Genomic DNA, 21771 nt, shown 5'->3' on the forward strand with positions numbered 1-21771 from the left:
TACCTCCACTACTGCAAAAAGCTAAGCATATTTAGAAAAAAAAAAAAGACTGGCCAAAAAATGTTAAAGGGGTACTCCGACAAACTAAACCCATAGCTCAACCTTTCCCTTTCCCCAACCCATTTAATTGTCTTAATATCATTCATTAGCTATATAGAGTAGTCATATCTTGTTATCTTGGTTGTCACTCACATGCAGGGAGTGAGGGTATGACATCATCCAGCCATCCACTCTGGCTCTGTCAAAATCTCTCTGAAAGTGGCCCCCACCCTCCCGAGAGACACAGACCAAGTGGTTTCTGCACTGATAAGTCATGCTCTCTTCAGTACTTACAGCTGGGAAGTGTGTGCAGCCTTGGCCAATCAGACACTGAATGTCTGAATCATAGAAACACAGAAACATAGAATGTGTCAGCAGATATGAACCATTTTAACCATCTAGTCTGCCCACTAATCTGAATCCTATCAATAGTCCCTGGCCCTATCATATATGAAAGATAGCCTTATGCTTATCCCATGCATACTTAAAATCCTTCACTGTATTTGTAGCTACCACTTCTGCAGGAAGGCTATTCCATGCATCCACTACTCTCTCATTAAAGTAATACTTCCTGATATTACTTTTAAACCTTTGCCCCTCTAATTTAAATCTATGTACTCTTGTGGTAGTTTTTCTTCTTTTAAATATATTTCCTCCTTTACCGTGTTGATTCCCTTTATGTATATAAAAGTCTCTATCATATCCCCTCTGTCTCTTCTTTCTTCCAAGCTATACATGTTAAGGTCCTTTAACCTTTCCTGGTAAGTTTTATCCTGCAGTCCATGTACTAGTTTAGTAGCTCTTCTTTGAACTGTCTCTAGAGTATCTATATCCTTCTGGAGATACGGTCTCCAGTATTGTGAACAATACTCAAAGTTAGGTCTCACCAGTCACCACCACATTTCCTGAAGTGTGAGGGCTGCTTTAAGAGAGTGAGTTGGCTTGCAGAGCTGCAATGATTGTTGGGAGATGTAGGCCAGGAGAGGGAAGGATGGCAAAGAATGTCAAGCAGCCATCTAATATGTCCCATTAAATGCAGCCTGACACTAATGTCCAGTGTGAACGAGCTACAGCACCAGGAAGAGAAGGAGGCAGGTTGTAGCTGTATCACATATAATAATGTACAGGGTGAGTAAGGGGACAGATGTTCTATGTCACCAATATACATAACTTGCTGCAGTAAGACAGGATTTAAATAAGCACTGTCTTTTCAACAAACTTTGCATAGATCAAGTAGTACAAGTAAATATAGGAGGCTTTGTAATATATCTTATTTGACAAAAAATGCTTCTTTCTTCTGTTATCAAGCTTCTTTCAAATTACAGCTGCACATGTAAGTTTATGGAGAGGGGAGGAGGGAGCTGACAAGTGGCGTGCCAGGAGGGACACAGAAGATGCAGGGAGACCGCAAAGAGACATTTGTAAGTAAAAAATCTAAACCCAATAACTTTTTTCATGATAGACTGCTCACTACTGCTTCAGTATGTCTTTCATGCTTCTGCTGCTTTTAAGGGTGCATGTAGAGACATATAAGTGCAGGATCTCCTGTTCTGTGTGGAGTGTATGGAAGACATGTAGATGTTAGTCTGCAGAGCAGCATTCTGATGAAAATTTCCATATACAAGTTAGAGCGGCCAGAAATATTGCTTCTCTTTGTGTACACACATGGCAGCTTATAATGTAAAGTCTCTTGAAATGACAGCTACACATAGTAGGCTGCATGAAGAAACCATATCAGTGGGAAAATAGAAATCAAGATGGCAGACACCTTTAGCATACCATATGAACTAAAATCTGTATACACAATGCACACACAAGTGCTTCTACCTTATTATTTAAAAGACTTTGTTGTACTTTATAAGAACAAATATAAATCATGGACTTTCACCATTTTTACAAACAAAAAGAAGTTTCAATGTTCTTAAAAAAGTTATAAAACAAAAGAAAGCTATATTGGCAAAAAAATAATAAAATATAAATAATCATTAGTAAGTTACTATGGGCGATAAACTTTTTTTTCAGTTTGCTTGAATTGTTTAATTCATATAATTTCATTTAGAACATTATTATTGGTGATGCTACAGGTGGGGGGTAAGATAACAGTTCCTGACGCTACAATATGAATTGGCTCTAGAACAACCATTGTATGTTGAAAATACTGTATCTTGAGACCAATTCTCTAGGGAAATTAGTAATTCGTATTGAAGCCCTCAATATGTCATCTAAAATAATTGAAAATTAAGATTATATGGACACTGTCAGAATCAAAAACTTTTGTTGGCAAAACATTCTTATAAACTTCATAAAATGTTAAGCTATTTTTTAAAGAAACATGGCATCTTAAACAACCACTAGGGGTCCCCATACAATCCAGAACATAATCCTGTCTGGCTGCAGCATCATTTTTGTTCCAGCTAAAGCACAGGCTGGGACAGAGTCCAGTAAGTGAGGACGGGGGTAGAACTCTTCTGTACTCCCTCCTGTCCTATCAGACTACTGTCTGAAAACAGAGAAAATGGCACTACAGAGCTGCATGCAGTGATTGGATAAAGAGACGCAGAACTGTGCAGGAAGGAGAAAGTGAATGCACGGTAAGTGAGGGTGGGCTCAATGGTTTCCTTGGACACACCTCTTCCTTAGCAGTGGATGTCAGAATGAGTGAGCAGAACAGAGGGATTTGTGAGCCAAATAAAAGGCTCACTATACCCCTTGTAACATTCCTTGAGGGGTGTAGTTTCCAAAATAGTATGCCATGTGGGTTCTTCTTTTTCTGTTCTGGCACCATAGTGACTTCCTAAATGTGACATGCCCCCCCCCCCCAAAAAAAAAAAAAAAACATTTCAGCTAAATTTGCTTTCCAAAAGACAAATGTGACTCCTTCTCTTCTGAGTATTGTAGTGTGCCAGCAGAGCACTTGACATCCACACATGGGGTATTTCGATAATCAGAAGAAATGGGGTTGCAAATTTTGGAGGGCATTTTCTCCTATTATCCCTTGTAAAAATGTAAAATTAGGGGAAAACTGCATTTTAGAGGGAAAAAAAATGTCATTTACACATCCGAATTTAACAAAAAGTTGTCAAACACCTGTGGGGTGTTAAGGCTCACTGGATCCTTTGTTACGTTCCTTGAGGGGTGTAGTTGCAAAAATTGTATGCCATGTGTTTTTTTTTTTTTTGCTGTTCTGGCACCATAGGGGCTTCCTAAATGTGACATGCCCTCCAAAAACCATTTCAGCAAAATTCACTCTCCAAAATCCCATTGTCGCTCCTTCCCTTCTGAGTCCTCTACTGCGCCCGCCGAAAACTTTACATCCACATATGAGGTATTTCCTTACTCTAGAGAAATTGAGTTACAGATTTTGGGGAGATGTATCTCCTTTCACCCCTTGTAAAAAAAAAAAAAAACTCTACAAGAACAGGTGAGTGTAAAAAAATGAAGATTTTGAATTTTCTCCTTCCTTTTGCTGCTATTCCTGTGAAACACCTAAAGGGTTAAAAACTTTCTGAATGTCATTTTGAATACTTTGAGTGGTGCAGTTTCTATAATGTCATTTATGAGGTATTTCTCACAGGAAGGCCCCTTAAATCCACTTCAAACTTAACTGGTCCCTGAAAAATTCAGATTTAGAATTTTTCGTGAAAGTTTTGAAAATTGCTGCTTTACTTTGATGCCCTCTAATGTTTTTAAAAAGTAAAAACATGTCAACTAAATGATGCCAACATAAATTAGACATATTGGGGTAGATTTATCAAAACCTGTGCAGAGGAAAACTTGCCCAGTTGCCCATAGCAACCAATCAGATCGCTTCTTTCATTTTTAACAAGGTCTCTGCAAAATGAAAGAAGCAACTGATTGGTTGCTATGGGCAACTGGGCAAGTTTTCCTCTGCACAGGTTTTGATAAATCTCCCCCATTGTCTTTGTGAATCAATCTATAATTTATTTAGAATGTCCATTTTCCTTACAAGCAGAATGTTTCAAAGTTAGAACATTTTGGATTTTTCACCAAGAAAGGATGCAAGTAACGATGAAAATTTACCACTATGTTAAAGTAGAATATGTCACGAAAAAACAATCTCGGAATCAGAATAAAAGGTAAAAGCATCCCAGAGTTATTAATGCATAGTCCCTAAGGGGTTAAATAAAAAATTGAGGTAACTAAAAATAAACCAAGTCCAAACATGCAACAGTCAGAAAGAGCTAGCTTTTGAAAGTCCCTTTCTACATAAATATCAGGAGCTTTTTCAGGGTCTTGTCCAGTTCACATATTGTCCCAGAAAAATAAAATGGAGTGGCCCTCACCTGGTGCCCAAAGGATCAGCTATACAGGTAAAGAGCAATACAGAAAATACTTAGTACTGGACTATACTATGAAGATGCTCTACTAGGAAGCCAAGCAAAGCGTGCATGCACTTTAGTAATATAGGTGTTCTACCAGTGGCCATTCTTATTGAAAAGACCATCTAGCTATTCAAATGTGTTGCGAATTAGAACTGTCTGTGATATTGTATGTTGTATGCTCTCAAGCAACAATGGTCTAGGAAAGGCCATTGGATGCTGAAAATGTTGTAAGCTGGTGCCATTGTAAGTTGAGAGACCACTGTAGTAGGATTTAATCTTTAGTGCTAATGTAGAATAAATAACTTGCATAGCTTTATGCATTTAGCAAGCGACAAAACCTGTTCCCAGAATCAGAATTGTTATTGTTTGGTAACATTTTTTTTTTCCAACAAGTGAACTTGAAAGGTATTAAATATAAACAACTAATAAAAGAAATGTAAAAAAAATAATAATAATAATAGATCTAAAATAGTAGAACTGATGCTTAACATATTTCAGCTAAGATAAAAAAAGCAACCCACATTTCATTTCTGAGAAAATACAATGTGCTATACTGCCATCTAGTGTTTACTTCTGTGATTATTCCACTGCAGTGATAAAAAAGAACAAATATATATATATATATATATATATATATATATATATATATATATATATATATATATATATTACATGTTATGTTTTTTAACCCTTTAAAACTTTTTTTTTTCAAAATGTAAATCACTCAGGCTTGGAAACCTTAAACAAGATTTCAATATGTTATCGCTCTATAGATTCTCCATCGATTCTCTAAAATGTGAATTACGCTTATTTGGTGGGAATTTTGAGAATTGATTCTACCATCTCTTTTATTATTTTTATCAAAACACTTTTTGGGTCAACAAGCAAAAAATGTATTATCTGCTTTTCTAAATAATAATCACACGTTTCTACTAAATCTATTCTGTTTAGTACAGTAACATGCATTATAAATGAAAGCTTGTTCCTGCTTCAGTACAGTCGTACATGAGTAAAATACGAGCAATATGATATCTAAAGCTTTATGTAATGTCAGAAGCCATGTCATTCATAATTTTTCATTTAATACTGTAAGAACATGACATACTTTTACTGTACCACCTTAAAATAAATGTAAGGTTAAATTCACACTGCATTTGCAGCATCTGTTTGTTGTTTTGCCTGGAAGCTTCTGGAATGTGTAATATATATTAATAGGCTCCTGGAAGCCAAAGAGAAGAATCCTAGAGGATAGCTGAAAAGATAGATGTATATGGCAGTGTTAACTGATTTGTTAAGGAAAATAATAGAATATTTATTTGGACTATGCGTTTTGAGAAGTGAAGCCCTCTCTTCTACAGATTCTTTCAAAGGACCTGATGGAGAGAGTGCATCGCCTCTTGAAATGCGTAGCACCAAATAAATATTTTATTATTTTACTGATCAAATTCAGTAATAGTTAACCCCTTCAGGACATAGCGTTTGTACTTTTTTGCACTTTCTTTTTTCCTCCTTATCTTTTAAAAATCATAACCCTTTCAATTTTGCACCTAAAAATCCATACGATGGCTTATTTTTTGTGCCACCAATTCTACTTTGTAATGACATTAGTCATTTTACTTAAAAATCTACAGCGAAATGAAAAAAAAAAAAATTGTGCTACAAAATGGAAGAAATAAGGCCATTTTGTAAATGTTGGGGGCTTCTGTTTCTACGCAGTACATTTTTCATTAAAAATTACACATTATCTTTATTCTGTAGGTGCGTACAATTAAAATACCCTACTTATATAGGTTTGATTTTTTATTACTTTGGGAAAAAATCATAACTACATGCAGGAAAATGTATACGTTTAAAATTGTCCTCTTCTTACCCCTATAACTTTTTTTTATTTTTCCATTTACGGGGCGGTATGAGGGCTAATTTTTTTGCGCCGTGATCTGAAGTTTTTATCAGTACCTTTTTTGTTTTGATCTGAGTTTTTGATTGCTTTTTATTCATTTTTTTATGTTGTAAAAAATAACCAAAAATATGCTATTTTGGAATTTTTTTGCGCATGCGCCATTGACCGTACAGTTTAGTTAATAATATATTTTTATAGTTTGGACATTTACGCACACGGCGATACCACATATGTGATTCAAACTTTTTTTTTTGCAGTGTTATGGCTCCCATAGGGGGGCTGTAAAACTGCACACACTGATCTTTTACACAGATCACTGCAAAGCCATAGCTTTGCACTGATCAATGTTATCGGCGGTTGATTGCTCAAGCCTGAATTTCAGGCTTTCAGTAATCAATCACCATTCGGATGCACAGGAGGCAGGTAAGGCACCCTCCTGCTGCGTCCTAGCTGATCAGGACATCACAATTTTATTGCAATGTCCCGATCAGCACGACTGAGCTGCCGAGATGCTTTTACTTTCACTTTTAAACATGGCGATCAACTTTGATCGCTGTGTCTAAAGAGTTAATGCCAGACATCTGCCAGAACAGCGATTTCGGGCAATAGCCACAGCTCCTGAGCTTGCTTCCTAACCCTCCCGTGCCGCAGCACCGTATAAACCCCGTGTTCTGCGGCAAGGGGTTAAAGGGGTACTCTGGGGAACTAAACGCATAGCCCATTTTTCCCTCTCACAACCTATGTACATGTAGGGAGTAAGAGAAAGACGTCGTTATTATTATTATTATTCTGTGCAAAGCCCTCAGTGAGACTAGCCCCCACCCTCCTGGAAGACAAACACCACATGATTTATGTCTGTCTTCAAAGCCACACCTCCCCTCCCCCTCCCTGTGTGAGGATCTTGCTGGCAGAGAAGTTCAGCGTCTCCTCATCACATTAAGCTGCCCTTTGCCTGCTGTAAATCGTACCATTGACATTCAGCGCATTGCATGATTTATTGCTTTGGGGGAGGATAATCTGAAAGAAAAGACCTGTACAGTGTGTGCTGCCCACTGTGTTTACAACAACACAGCATGCATGCAGATAGTAAAAGCAATTGGCTGGCAGCTATTACACAGAGCTGCACGGACTTAAAGGAGTTGTAGTCTGGGCTGCATGCAAGGAAAAACAATATTCAGGAGACAACAGGGGCCACAAGAGCTGGCAAAATCACAAAGCAAAGATAACTACAGGGGACACAAAACCGCTATTGTGGAGGCTTTGGGGGATTTTTATTTTTGTTAACTTCTCTGGAGCATCCCTTTAAAGGGGTACTCAGATGGAAAACTTTTTTTTATTATCTACTGGTGCCAGAAAGTTAAACATATTTGTAAATTACTTCGAATGAAAAATCTTAATCATTCTAGTACTTATTAGCTGCTGAATACTACAGAGGTTGTTCTTTTCTTTTTGGAACACAGCTCTCTGCTGACATCATGACCACAGTGCTCTCTGCTGACACCTCCTTAAGAACTGTCCGGAGTAGGAGAAAATCCCCATAGAAAAATATGCTGGTCTGGACAGTTCCTAAAATGGACAGAGATGTCAGCAGAGAGCACTGTGGTCATGATGTCAGCAGAGAGCACTGTGTTCCAAAAAGAAAATAATTTCCTCTGTAATATTCAGCAGCTAATAAGTACTGGAAGGATTAAGATTTTTTATAGAAGTAAATTACAAATCTTTTTAACTTTCTGGCACCAGTTGATTAAAAAGAAAAAAAAAAGTTTTCCCCCAGAGTACCCCTGTTATCCGCCATTTAGCGCTGCTTTTTACATCCATCTTTTCAGCGATCCTCATGGATCCTTCTATTTGGCTTCTAATATTATACTGCTCCTTCCATGGACTCTGACATTAGATATAAGCTGCTCTTGGCCACGAAAACTGTACTCTATTCATGTTTATACTGGGGATTGACTAGTCATGGAACTCCTCCCCCCCCCCCCCCCCCACCAACTCAAACTACATATAGATTTAGGGGTCATTTATCAAGACACAAATTGGCCTATATTTTTGCCAACTTGTGGTGCATAACGTTTGCCACATTTGTGATGTAATGTATGTACCGCTAAATCCAGTGTGTGTTTTATGGGTGTTAATTTTGCAAAGTCACACACTTTTGCACAACAGCCACTCCAGCCAGGATCAGGTACAGGTAGACACACCTGGATAACTGAAAAATGCACTTCACATTAACTTCATAACCATTAGCCGGCATTTATCAAAGGGCACAGGCAAAGTCCTACATGGCAATAGATGATCCTCTTAGTGTAGATTTCAATAAAAGATGTATAAAAAAATACCTAAGATGCAGGTGGCTACAAACAAAAATTGTTTTATCATATAAACATGATTTGTTTTTTTAAAGAGAAGCAGGTGATGTTGTGTTCTGTGTGAAACAAAAAAAGCTATAATTTATATAAAGAACATCTTTACAATTTGCAGGCACATTAAAACTCTATTCCAAATAAAAATGTTTCCTATACCTTCCCAAACCATCAGGTAACAAACAAAGCACCATTACCATTGTTCATAAATTCCATGACAGAAAAAGGAGAGATACATTTTGTTGTCTCAAACTTTAGCTCCAATGCAGTGGGGAACCACCTTTAAAATATTCTGCATGATACAATCCCATCACCACATGGTTGCTAACAGATATTCCTTAGACTTAGCTAAAATATTACTATTTATCTACAGATTTTTCCTTGTTCAACTTTCTTTCTCAAAAAGTATACACTTTAGAGTGTCTTCACGCAGGCATAATACAGAATGTTTTTTTTATCCATATTACATTTGCAAGTTCTGATCCGACTAAGAGTCTGATGACCTTATCTGACATCAGAAAAGCAGACCTGGTCTTATGTCATTAATATGGATACACAAATGTCCATATAAAACTAGCCTTAAAAAAGATCCCAGGTGAAAATGTACTTATTCCCTATACATAGCACAGGAGATAAGTAGCTGATCACAGGCGGGGTCTGACTGCTGGGGTCCCCATGATTAACGGGACGGGACCTGGCACTCAGTGAGTGAGGAGTGTGTGCTGCAGCGGGCACGCGCTTTATTCATTTCTATGGGAGAGCCGAAAAGACCCGAGTACAGCTCTCGGACATCATTGATGCTCTCATAGAAATAAATGGAGCGCGTGCCATCTACTGGTAGACAACATGCGCTCCTCACTGTCCTGTCCTGGCATTTGCAGGGGGCCCCTGCGGTTAGACTCCCTTTAGACTCTACTTATCTCATATCCTGTGCATAGGGGATAAGTACATTTTTTCTGGAGTACTCCTTTAAATATATATTTTTTTAATGGCTGGTGGAAGGTTGTACCATGACTAATTGGATAACAACACAATTTAAAAAAATGAAGTATGGAAAGTTATCTACGGTCTGCCCATCTATTTGTCTAAATTATTTTCAAAGGTAAGTTATGATTCATTTTTTCAGTTTACCGTATTTTCAAACATTTTTCATATACCGCAATTGCCTTCTTTTCACATGGATAGCAATATATGATTACAAAATTGATTATAAAAATTCTGAAAAATATTAAAACATACCCAGTTTTAGCGAAGTTAGTCCAGTAAGTCATAACCACTGCACTGAGCATAACATCGTTCTTTGAGAAGTTGCAGTTGAAAAGTTCTGTAGGACCAATCATGGGAATGCCAAATACATAGGGAACTTCATCACCATGAGCAGAATCAGCCCAGGATGGTTTCATTTCACTTTGGCAATGGTGGTAAAATGCATAGAAATAAGTTGGGGAACCATATCGAGCATGTAAATCAGCAGTTGCAACTGCAGGCGCCACCCATTGGTGATCTGTGAAAAGTGCAATCAACGTCTTTCTTCTTGTTTCTGGATTTTCTTTATCAGCCCAATCTGTATACATGAATTTAATAGTTTCCCGAAGTGTATCTTTGCCTTCTGGGTATCCATACAAATTGTCTACAAAGTTGGACACTGAAAAGTCAAAGTCACTTAAGGAGACACCATCTTCATTATCTACAATACCATCCACAAATTTTAAGCCTTCGCCTTGATTAACTCCAAGCATAATATCATAATTAAGAAACTCCCCTTGTTCCATGAGTATCTGAGGGTCATCTGGAATGACATCACCATCAATGACTGGTCCAAAGGCAATGTGGTATGTAGCTGGTGTGATGGACTGTTGAATGAGTTCTTTGTACTCCTTCTCCCGAAGACAATCGACCAAGTCAATAGTATCCAGCATGTCACAACCCACTTTATCTGCCAATACCCTAGTATACTTGGCAGGCTGGTAGTTCACTGCCCAGCTGGAGAGAGCTGTTCCACTTTGTATGATTGCCTTTTGAAACAAACCTGCAGGTGCAAAATTTGTAAATGCAAATGAAACACTTAAAAATCATAAGACAATGCAGCTTTTATGAAGTAAATAATATGTGCACTGTATCTGTACTTGCTAAATCGGAGTTCTTAGAACAATAATACTTAGCATGAGACACATGATTTCTTATCTAACACAATTCAATCTTCCTAAAATGATAGCAATGACTGGGCTGAAACTGTTTTTAAAATCATGGCTTTATCAGAAATCTTTAGAATTGCTAGATAAGCGTTTTACCAATTTAATTACTGGTTACGATGCATTCCCTCACGAAAATTACAGGTAAAATAGACGTATTTAAAAGAAAACACTAGTCTGTTTAACTCATATGAAAAATGTTACCTGAATAAAGATCAGTAGGGCAACTCACCTCACTAGTTTTTTACACTTTTATCTGAATGCCTTAAAGGGGTACTCTGGTGGAAATTTTTTTTTTTTTTAATCAACTGGTGCCAGAATGTTAAATAGATTTGTAAATTATTTCTATTTAAAAATCTTAATCCTTCCAGTACTTATCAGCTGCTGTATGAGCCACAGGAAGTTACTTTCTTTTTGAATTTATTTTCTGTCTGACCACAGTGCTCTCTGCTGACACCTCTTTCCATGTCAGGAACTGTTCAGAGCAGGATAGGTTTTCTATGGAGATTTGCTTCTGCTCTGCACAGTTCCTGACATGGACAGAGGTGTCAACAGGGAGCACTGCGGTCAGACAGAAAAGTAATTCATAAAGTAAAGAACTTCCTGTGGAGCATACAGCAGCTGATAAGTACTGGAAGGATTAAGATGTCATTTACAAATCTGTTTAACTTTCTGGCACCAATTGATTTAAAAAAAAAAAATGTTTTCCACCGAAGTGCCCTTTTAATTAATACCACAAATTTCAGTATTAAAAATACAAATTATTCTTCTATTTATTTTATATGGTTATCTATCTGTAAATTAAAAATTAGTTGGTCGAAAATCCCAATATTGTTCACTGTAAAAATAAAAAATAAGATTACACATTATAATTTCATATAATATTTGCATGGCAGATCAGATTGTTACACGTTCCCATGCCCCTTTCCTTAAACAGTGCCCCTCACAGTCTCGCACAGTCTCGTCTGGTATTGCAAATCAGCTCCACTGAAATTGAGCTAGACAAAGGTTAAATTACAAATTCTGTCTTTGGAAGAGACAGGTTCTGATGTGGAAAGAAAAAATAAATAAACAGCTATTTCTTATTATCTAATAAAATAATGAAAATTATTCAAGATCTTTTGTACAGGTCAACAGAGTATTAACAGATACATGGAAAAGCTTTATGACTCTGCACTAACCTTATAGACAATATATGAAGCATATTGTGGCTTTATACAATTATAAGAGAGCTGTATTGTTTCTCTGTACAACTCAGAACTTATGTGGAGCCGTAAAATGGCCTTGTGTATGAGCCTAAAACATGGCCAAATGTGTTAAACGTGCATTAGTGATCATGAGAAATAGCCATGTTGGTATCTGGCTAACAGCTATCTGAAGCATATGGTCAGCTTTAGTATTTTTTCAACTGGTTCCAGAAAATTATAAATTTGTAAATTATCTTTTTTAAATAAAAATAAAAAAGCTTTCCAGTGTTTATAGGCTTATATATACTCTAGAGAAGGTCATGTTGTTGTTTCCAATCTGACATTGTGCATCCTGCTGCCACCTACATGTTAGAATCTTTACACCTCAGGAGCAAAGCCCCAGAACAACCATTCTTATTTATTTGCTCTGGACAGTTCCCAACGCAGACAGAGGTGGCAGCAGAGATCACTGTGTTGGATAAAAAAAAAAACTACACAACTTCCTCCAGGGCTTACAACAGCTGATAAGCACTGACTGACTTGGATTTTTTATGGTTCAAAATATGTTTATGTATGAATACTGCAGGCAACTAATTACCATGATAAAAGGTAGAAGTGAACCAAAGAGGGGGATGGGAGGAGACTTCTGCAACCATTTGCACTAAGCCTCAGTCCATGTGGACCGTGAAAACTAAAACACAGTGGAAAAAAACAAAACAGGCGGGAATGAAAACCACTGGCAACATTTCAATATAGTAAAATTGTTGACATCCAGGAGGGCAGAGCTGGGAAGGAGCGGAATTGTAACCATGAAGACAAAACTACTGCAAATTAGGCACTAGATTTATTATTGACTGATTTTAGTTCCTCTGGCTGCATATGGTTGAGGGCATTAACCCTGGTCAAGCTTGTTCAGGGGTCACTGAATCTCCAAAGTCTAGGAATAATAATTCTATAAAATGAGACCATGCTGAATTTTATGGATGGGATCTTGAGGACTGAAAGCAATGCCATGGAGGTTGTGAGCTTTAGATCAAAGTGGCATGAATGGATATATACTGTAACGTATTTACATTCCAACCAACTGTGGAGCTTGGAGCCTGGGGCACTGTTGCATCTCCAACAAGTGGAAGACACTGAATATTAAAATTATTGTAGCTTGACCGGGGTTTTATACCACAGAGAAACTATTTTGTAATTCAGCTACTATAGTCTAGAGGAGATAGACAATTTGTGTGTCAATAAAAATTACTTATGCTATTGTTTAGAATCCAGCTCCTGGCCCAATTTGCCCTCCCAGGCACACATAAAGCCGGCCCTAGAGTCCCCCATCACCTCGTGCATGTCATACCGTAGAGCAGAGAAATAATGTGAGCCGGTGTCGTGAAGGAAAAGCACAGCTCTTTGAATTATTTCAGTTTCACATAAAGGGATGAAGGGGGATATGGTCTGCGATATAACCACAAAGATCAAAGTATCATAGTCACAAGCCTGAGGTAATATTGGTGGAGAGAAAGAGTTTGGTGAGTGATTTCATGTTGGGTCCCAATCTGACTACTCTCATCCTAAGCAAGTAATCCCAAGAGAAAGAGAATAGCTAAGAAACAAAGACTGCCGCTGGAAAGAGATTATATTATCAACCAGAGCAGTAAGTGGGCCTCACATAGAGGAAGAATGGAATTTAGGAGCTGATTTGTCTCACACATATAGGATGGATGAACTAATAAAAGAAAGAGAGGGATCTTCTCTTAGGATTCCTGGGGGGGGGGGGGGGGGGGGCAGAAGATCCCCTGTGTCTGGAGAGGGGCTATTGATTGTTCAAGTTCGACACACAGTCAAATTGTATAATTATAGAAGGTATCCGAAATGCTAGTGCATTTTGGGAAGACCTACACGACCAAAAAGATTTTTGGTGTTATTAGAGAATCCTTCATGCTGGGTCACACAAATTTAGAAGCTTTCTGAAGAAGTTGTGAGAAATATGAACAGTAGAGCTTGAAAAATGTAAAAAAAAAAAATTGATATCAGAGTCCATTTTCAAAATGTTGACCCTATCCAACCACCAAGTGCAAAATGAGTCAATTTCTGAAGATCAGAAGATAGAAACTGCAAGGCTGGTTTATAATTAGGAGCCAATGCTCTGTGAGGGTCGGTGGGAAACTGTATCCCCCACATATTGAATGCCTTTGGCTAGAATATGTTCACTATATCAGACTTTTGCACATTACTCTCTCCACTCTCTACAGAGTATCTCTCTAATTTTTGTGGAATGTTTTGTTGATCACAGGCAAACTGACTAAAGGAGTAGTAGCATAGACCAAAAGGTCACTGGCAGAGAGCAATATTTTGTGCTAAGTGTGGCCTATAGTGACCCCCATCCCCCCGTATCAGCCAAAGGGCATTAGCAGGGGACACCATAACTAAGATAGAGAGTTACAGAGATAATGGACATCCCTATTTGATCCCATTCAGACTCAGGTTAATAGTGATCCAGTTAATTTAATTTTAGCAGTGGGCTTATCATAGAGTGCCATCATCCACATCCTATTCCGGGTACCTAGTCCAATCTTATGCAAAGTCGCCTTCAAGATCCCCAGTAGACCCTGTCAAAGACTTTCTCTGAATCAACTGTGAAGAGAGATTAGGGCGTCATAGAGCATCGAGCAAAATTAGGGGGAGATATTCTATAGTGTTATCGCTGGCCTTATGGCTAGGGAAAAACTGGATTTGTTCCCTATAAATCAAATTGGGAGTAAAAAGACTGGGAAGGAAAAGAAACAGCAGCAGAAATTGCATCAAAGGCCTCAGTAAGGGGCTTGGTGAGGTGGTCCTGGAGAACTTGGTAAAACCTGGAGGTGAAGCTGTAAGGACTTGTGCTTTTACCAGATTTTAGGTGTTTAATCCCCCCCCCCCCCCCCCCAAATCTCATTCAGGGTCTGAAGCACCCCTTCTCCAAGATAGAAAATATCTGCCTGTAGAATGAGAAGATGAGTGGATTTACTTTCTGTTTTCTTGTTCAACACAGAGGATAAAAACGACATTCAGACATTCTGTCTTAAGTTAAATACCATGGGAAAGAGATACTTTGAATGTTTTGATCACAAGTTTAATTTCCTCCAGACACAGGAGATCATTCAGAAAATTCTCAAGGAACGTCTCAAGGAAAAACCCATGTTGGTCCCGCCAAACCCTGTAGGAACCCTAAGAGTGGAGCATAGTCTGACCAAAGAAATATATCTATGGAGCTCTTAGGGCTCAAATCCAGGAGGGCATGGGAAATAAAGATATAATCCCAGTGACCATAGGTTTTGTTGGCTAAAGAGTGATAACTGTAGTCCTTAGTCCCACGGGAAAGCGTCCTTCACATGTCTACATCTACCAACCTCAATGACACCAGCTCTTTCTTAAGTCTACGGAGAGCACACGAGGAAATGGAGGACTTACCAGTAGAAGAGTCAAGATGAGGCTGACACAGAGGCGGAAGTCACTGCCTAAGAATATTAGGACCATCAACAGAGCGCACCAGGCTATGGAGAACTCCAATACCAAACTTGACCTGTCCTTGATTAGGAAAGTAAACATTGGCAATTGTTAGGACAACTCCTGTGTCTAATCATTTTAAAAATAAGGGAAAAACATAAACAAAACTAGAGACAACTAGTAGGTTTGGACCCGCGACAAACATGAAAACTAGGGTTGTCTACTCTACTAGGTACATTGGAAGAAGGAGATGGGTCAGGATATCCTAATGACTCTGATTAAAAAATGAAACTGAAACACAGGAATAATTCTGGGAGAAAGAAGTGCCCACATCAATTCAAAACTATGACAGGAAACACATGCCTACAAAGAGACTACATCATAAGTCTGTAAAACAGGAGAGGACTGATTTTTGTGTGAAGAAGATTGAGACTTAGGATGGGCCACCTTCCACTGTTCCTGAGAAGGCAGAGTAGGTAGGACCAGCTGGAATGGAGAGGGAGACCATGGGAAGCTCCAGAATTCCCAGAAATCTATGAAAATCAGCCATTTGTTTGAAAACAGACCCTGTCACATCTCTATTAGCAAATCATTAAAATGGGTAATATTAAATACATTTAATTAAAAAAAAAATATGTATACCTTTCTTTCACCAGTTGATTTGAAAGAGTTTTTCCCTTTAAATGTTCATTTAAAGCAGTAAAACATTTTTTTTCGATAGAAATCATGGCCAAGTTGAATCACAGGCATGGACAAAGTACATTAAGTTAGGGTGGGCTAGCTCTCCGCCCCTAGACATCTTATGCCGATCCAAAGGATAGGGAATAAGATGTCTGATTCCGGGGGTCCAACTGCTGGGAACAACTGTAGTCTCTCCCGCAGCACCCCCTGTAATCTGGGGCACGGAGCGAGCTTCGCTCCGTGCCTGATGACTGGCGATGCAGGAGCCGGAGGATTGTGACATCACGGCCCTGGCCCCCTCGTGACGTCACGCCCCACCCCCTTAATGTAAGTCTATGGGAGGGTGCATAACAGCCACCACGCCCCTTCCCCTAGACTTGCATTAGGGGGCGTGATGAGGGGACGGGGCTGTGACGTCACGATACTCCAGCCCATTCATCGCCAGTCATCAGGCTCGCTCCATGCACCAGATGACAGGTGGTGCTGTGGGAGAGATCGTGGGGGTTCCCAGCGGCGGATGGGGGATAAGATGTCAAGGGGCAGAGTACCCATTTAATGTTTTGCCAAGATGTACAACACATAAAAAGTATTTTAATTTGACAGTGCCTATTTAAATTTAAAAAGCTCCCTTTCAGTAGATCGCTCCCTTTCAGTAAAAAATCCCTTCTACAATAAGATTTCCGGTATCTTCAAATTAAATCTTTAAAGCTTTGTGGCTATATTTACATATCATTTCTTGAGCAAAAATAGCAAAAAACTGTTGAGATTTTCAGCCATTTTTTATTTTTCTTGTTTATTTTTTTCTTATGGGCTGATTGATTTGGGGTTATTATCTTCTTGTATTCTGTTTTTTTATTTTTTTTTTCAACTGTTGTTGTGGCCATTTTTGGCCATATTTGTAGCTGTTTTTCGGCTATACGAAAATCTATATTTTTATTTGGGCCTTATTTTGGGCCGTTTGTTGGTAGTAAAAAAAAATGATGTTAAAAAAGTCAATACATATGTGAATAAACAGCAAAGTTGTAATTGAGCTCAATAAACCACAACATAAACGTACATTTAACCATACATTCACATGTACAGGATGTACTTATATAGTAACCTTGCTTATAAGATAAAAAAATAGAAATACAAGAGTCCATCAAGTTTAACCCAAAACCCTACTGTGTTGATCCAGAGAAAGGCAAATGCCCCCCCCCCCCATTCCTGAGGCTGATGCCAACTGCCCCTAGAATAAATTCCTTTCTTGCTCCAATATGGAAATCAAAATAAATCCCTGGATCAACACTCTATCCACATGCATCTAGAATCCATAAGTCGTTATATTATATTTATCCATAAAAACATCCAGGCCCCCCTTGAACTTATCACAAAATCATGTGGCAGAGAGTTCCATATTCTCACTGCTCTTACAGTAAATAATTTCCATTTGTGATGATGGTGAAACCTTCTTTCCTCTAGACGTAGAGGATGCCTCTTTGTAATGGTTACTGGTCTGGGCATTAAACTATCACTAGAAAGATCTCTGTATTGTTCGTTCAGATATTTGTACATTGTGATCATATCGCTATCACCTTTAACCTGTTGGGGAAAAAGGGTGTAAGGATACGCCCTTGCGTCCTGGTACTTAAGGACGAAGGGCGTATCCACACGCCCGTGGGAATTTCGGTCCCCGCTGCGCGCAGGGCGGGGACCGGACCGGGGTGATATCTATCAGCAGGCACCCCGTGCAAATGCCCAGGGGGGGGTCATTAGACCCCCCATTTCGGCGATCGGCGCAAATCGCAAGTGAATTCACACTTGCGATTTGCGCTAATTCCGGGTCATTACGGGTCTATGGTGACCCGGTGACCCGAAATAGAAGGGGGATCGCGGTTGTCTAAGACAACTATGATCCCCTGAAGGGATAGGAGTGAGGTGGCAGGGGTGCCACCCCTCCTATCCCTACTATTGGTGGTCTAGACGCGACCACCAATAGCAGATCGGGGGCAGAGGGGTTTACTTTCGTTTTCCCCGTCCTGCCAACCCACAATAGGCGGGGCAGAATGGGGAAACAAAGGGGACCGAACGCCGAAGGTCCACTTACCCCTCCGGAGGCTGCGGGCAACGGTGATCGGCGGGCAGCGACGGAGACCGGCGCGGGTGGCGTGCGGCAGAAGAAGACAGCTCCCTGGATCCTACGGAAGCCGGTAAGTTGCCTAGCAACATCTGTAGGGCTACAGTCTGAGACTGTAGCCCTCCAGATGTTGCAAAACTGTTTGCTGTTTGGGCATGCTGGAATATGTAGTTTTGCAACAGCTGGAGGGCTGCAGTTTGAGACCACTATATAGTGGTCTCTAAACTGTATCCCTTCAGATCTTGCAAAACTACAACTCCTAGCATGCTCAAACAGCTCTTTGCTGTCTGGGCATGCTGCGATTTGTAGTTTTGCAACATCTGGAGGGCCACAGTTTGGAAATCACTGTGCAGTGGTCTATAAACTGTAGCCCTCCAGATGTTGCAAAACTGCAAATCCCAGCATGCCCAAACAGAAACCAGCTGTCTCACCATGCTGGGAGTTGTAGTTGCGTAACCTCCAGCTGTTGCATAACTACATCTCCCAGCATGCCCTTCTGCGATTAGTACATGCTGGGAGTTGTAGTTTTGCAACAGCTGGAGGCACACTGGTTGGAAAATACTGTTAGGTAACATAACATAACTGAAGGTTTTCCAACCAGTGTGCCTCCAGCTGTTGCAAAAGTACAACTCCCAGCATGCACGGTATGTCAGTACATACTGGGAGTTGTAGTTTTGCAACAGCTGGAGGCACACTGGTTGGAAAAAACTGTTAGGTAACAGAACCTAACTGAAGGTTTTACAACCAGTGTGCCTCCAGCTGTTGTTAAAGTACAACTCCCAGCATGCACTGTCTGTCAGTGCATGCTGGGAGTTGTGGTTTTGAAACAGCTGGAGGTTTTTCCCCCCCATGTGAACGTACAGGGTACATTCACATGGCAGGTTTACAGAAAGTTTCCTGCTTCAAGTTTGGTCTGCGGCAAATTTTTCGCTGCAGCTCAAACTCCTAGCGGGGAAACTCACCGTAACACGCCAGTGCGAATGTACCCTAAAAACACTACACTACACTAACACATAATAAAGGGTAAAACACTACATATACACCCTTTACACTGCCCCCTCCCCTCCAATAAAAATGAAAAACATATTGTACAGCAGTGTTTCCAAAACGGAGCCTCCAGCTGTTGCAAAACAACAACTCTCAGCATTTCTGGACAGCCAATGACTGTCCAGGCATGCTAGGAGTTAAGCAACAGCTGGAGGCACCCTGTTTGGGAATCACTGGCGTAGAATACCCCTATGTCCACCCCTATGCAATTCCTAATTTAGTCCTCAAATGTGCATGAAGCTCTCTCTTTTTGGAGCCCTGTCATATTTCAAGGAAAAAGTTTAGGGCCACATATGGGGTATTTCCATAATCGGGAGAAATTGCACTACAAATTTTGGGGGGCTTTTTCTCCTTTTACCCCTTATGGAAAGGACAAGTTGGGGGCTACACCAGCCTGTTAGTGTAAAAAAATGTTTACACTAACATGCTGGTATTGCCCCATACTTTTTATTTTCACAAGCAGTAAAAGGAAAAAAAGCCCCCCAAAATTAGTAACACAATTTCTCCTGAGTATGGAAATACCCGATATGTGGGCGTAAATGGTCTGCAGATGCACAACAAGGCTCAGGAGTGAGCGCGCACCATGTACATTTGAGGCCTAAATTGGTGATTTGCACAGGGGTGGCTGATTTTACAGTGGTTCTGACATAAACGCAAAAACATAAATACCCACATGTGACCCCATTTTGGAAACTACACCCCCCACGGAACGTAACAAGGGATATAGTGAGCCTTAACACCCCACAGGTGTTTGATGAATTTTCATTAAATTTGGATAGGAAAATGAAAAAAAAAATGTTTTCACTGAAATGCTGGTGTTACCCTAAATTTTCCATTTTCACAAGGGAAAATAGGAAAAAGCCCCCCAAAATGTGTTACCCCATTTCCTCTGAGTAAGAACATACCCTATATGTGGATGTAAAGTGCTCAGCGGGCGAACTACAATGCTCAGAAGAGAAGGAGCGCCATTGGGATTTTGAAGAGAAAATGTGTTCGGAATTGAAGGCCACATGAGTTAACAAAGCCCCCATAGCGCCAGAACAATGGACCCCACCACATGTGACCCCATTTTGGAAACTACACCCCTCATGTAGTGTATTAAGGGGTACAGTGAGCATTTACGTCCCACATGTGTCTGACAGATTTTTGGAACAGTGGTCCGTGAAAATGAAAAATAAAATTTTTCATTTGCACAGTCCACTGTTCCAAAGATCTGTCAAACGCCAGTGGGGTGTAAATACTCACTGCACCCCATATTACATTCTGTGAGGGGTGTAGTTTCCAAAATGTGGTCACATGTGGGGGGACCACTGTTCTGGCACCACAGGGGGCTTTGTAAATGCACATGGCCCCTGACTACCATTCCAAGCAAATTCTCTTTCCAAAAGCTCAATGGTGCTCCTCCTCTTCTGAGCATTGTAGTTTGCCCGCAGAGCATTTTACGTCCTAACATGGGGTATTTCCATACTCAGAAGAGTTGGGGTTACAAATTTTGGGGGGCATTCTCTTCCATAGCCCTTTGTAAAAATGGTAAATTTGGGGAAGAAACTGCCCTTTAGGGAAATATTTTTTTTTCATTTACACATCCGATTTTAACGAAAAGTCGTCAAACACCTGCGTGGTGTTAAGGCTCACTGGACCCCTTCTTACGTGTCCTGAGTGGTGTAGTTTCCAAAATGGGATGCCATGTGGGGTTTTCTGCTGTTCTGGCACCATAGGGGCTTCCTAAATGTGACATGCCCCCCAAAAACCATTTCAGCAAAATTCATTCTCCAAAATCCCATTGTTGCTCCTTCCCTTCTGAGTCCTCTACTGCGCCCACCGAACACTTGACATACACATATGAGGTATTTCCTTACTCAAGAGAAATTGGGTTACAAATTTTTGGGGCCTATTTCTCCTATTACCACTTGTAAAAATTCAAAAACTGGGTCTACAAGAACATGCCAGTGTAAAAAATGAAGATTTAGAATTTTCTCCTTCACTTTGCTGCTATTCCTGTGAAACACCTAAAGGGTTAAAAAACTTACTGAATGTCATTTTGGATACTTTGAGGGGTGCAATTTTTATAATTGGATAATTTGTGGGGTATTTCTAATAGGAAGGCCCTTCAAATCCACTTCAAACCTGAACTGGTCCCTGAAAAATTCCGATTTAGAAAATTTTGTGAAAAATTTGAAAATTGCTGCTGAACTTTGAAGCCCTCTGATGTCTTCCAAAAGTAAAACATGTCAACTTTATGATGCAAAAATAAAGTAGACATATTGTATTTGTGAATCAATATTTAATTTATTTTAAATGTCTATTTTCCTTACAAGCAGAGAGCTTCAAAGTTAGAAAAATGCTAAATTTTCAAATTTTTCTTCACATTTTTGAATTTTTAACAAAGAAATGATGCAAGTATCGACAAAAATTTACCACTA

At 39.6% G+C, this 21771-nt stretch overlaps 1 protein-coding gene across 2 annotated transcripts in view; it reads right to left on the bottom strand.

Annotated features, from left to right (window-relative positions):
• Positions 1–21771, bottom strand: part of NLGN4X (neuroligin 4 X-linked) — a 381836-nt gene that overhangs the window by 30991 nt on the left and 329074 nt on the right. For both annotated transcript variants that reach the window (XM_056558849.1, XM_056558850.1), the window contains one exon: positions 9885–10674. In XM_056558849.1, the coding sequence (XP_056414824.1) occupies positions 9885–10674 (790 nt within the window). The remainder of the gene's footprint in view (positions 1–9884; positions 10675–21771) is intronic.

The sequence above is a fragment of the Hyla sarda genome, chromosome 2, assembly GCF_029499605.1.
Source record: "Hyla sarda isolate aHylSar1 chromosome 2, aHylSar1.hap1, whole genome shotgun sequence".
NCBI classification, from domain to species: Eukaryota; Metazoa; Chordata; class Amphibia; order Anura; family Hylidae; genus Hyla; species Hyla sarda.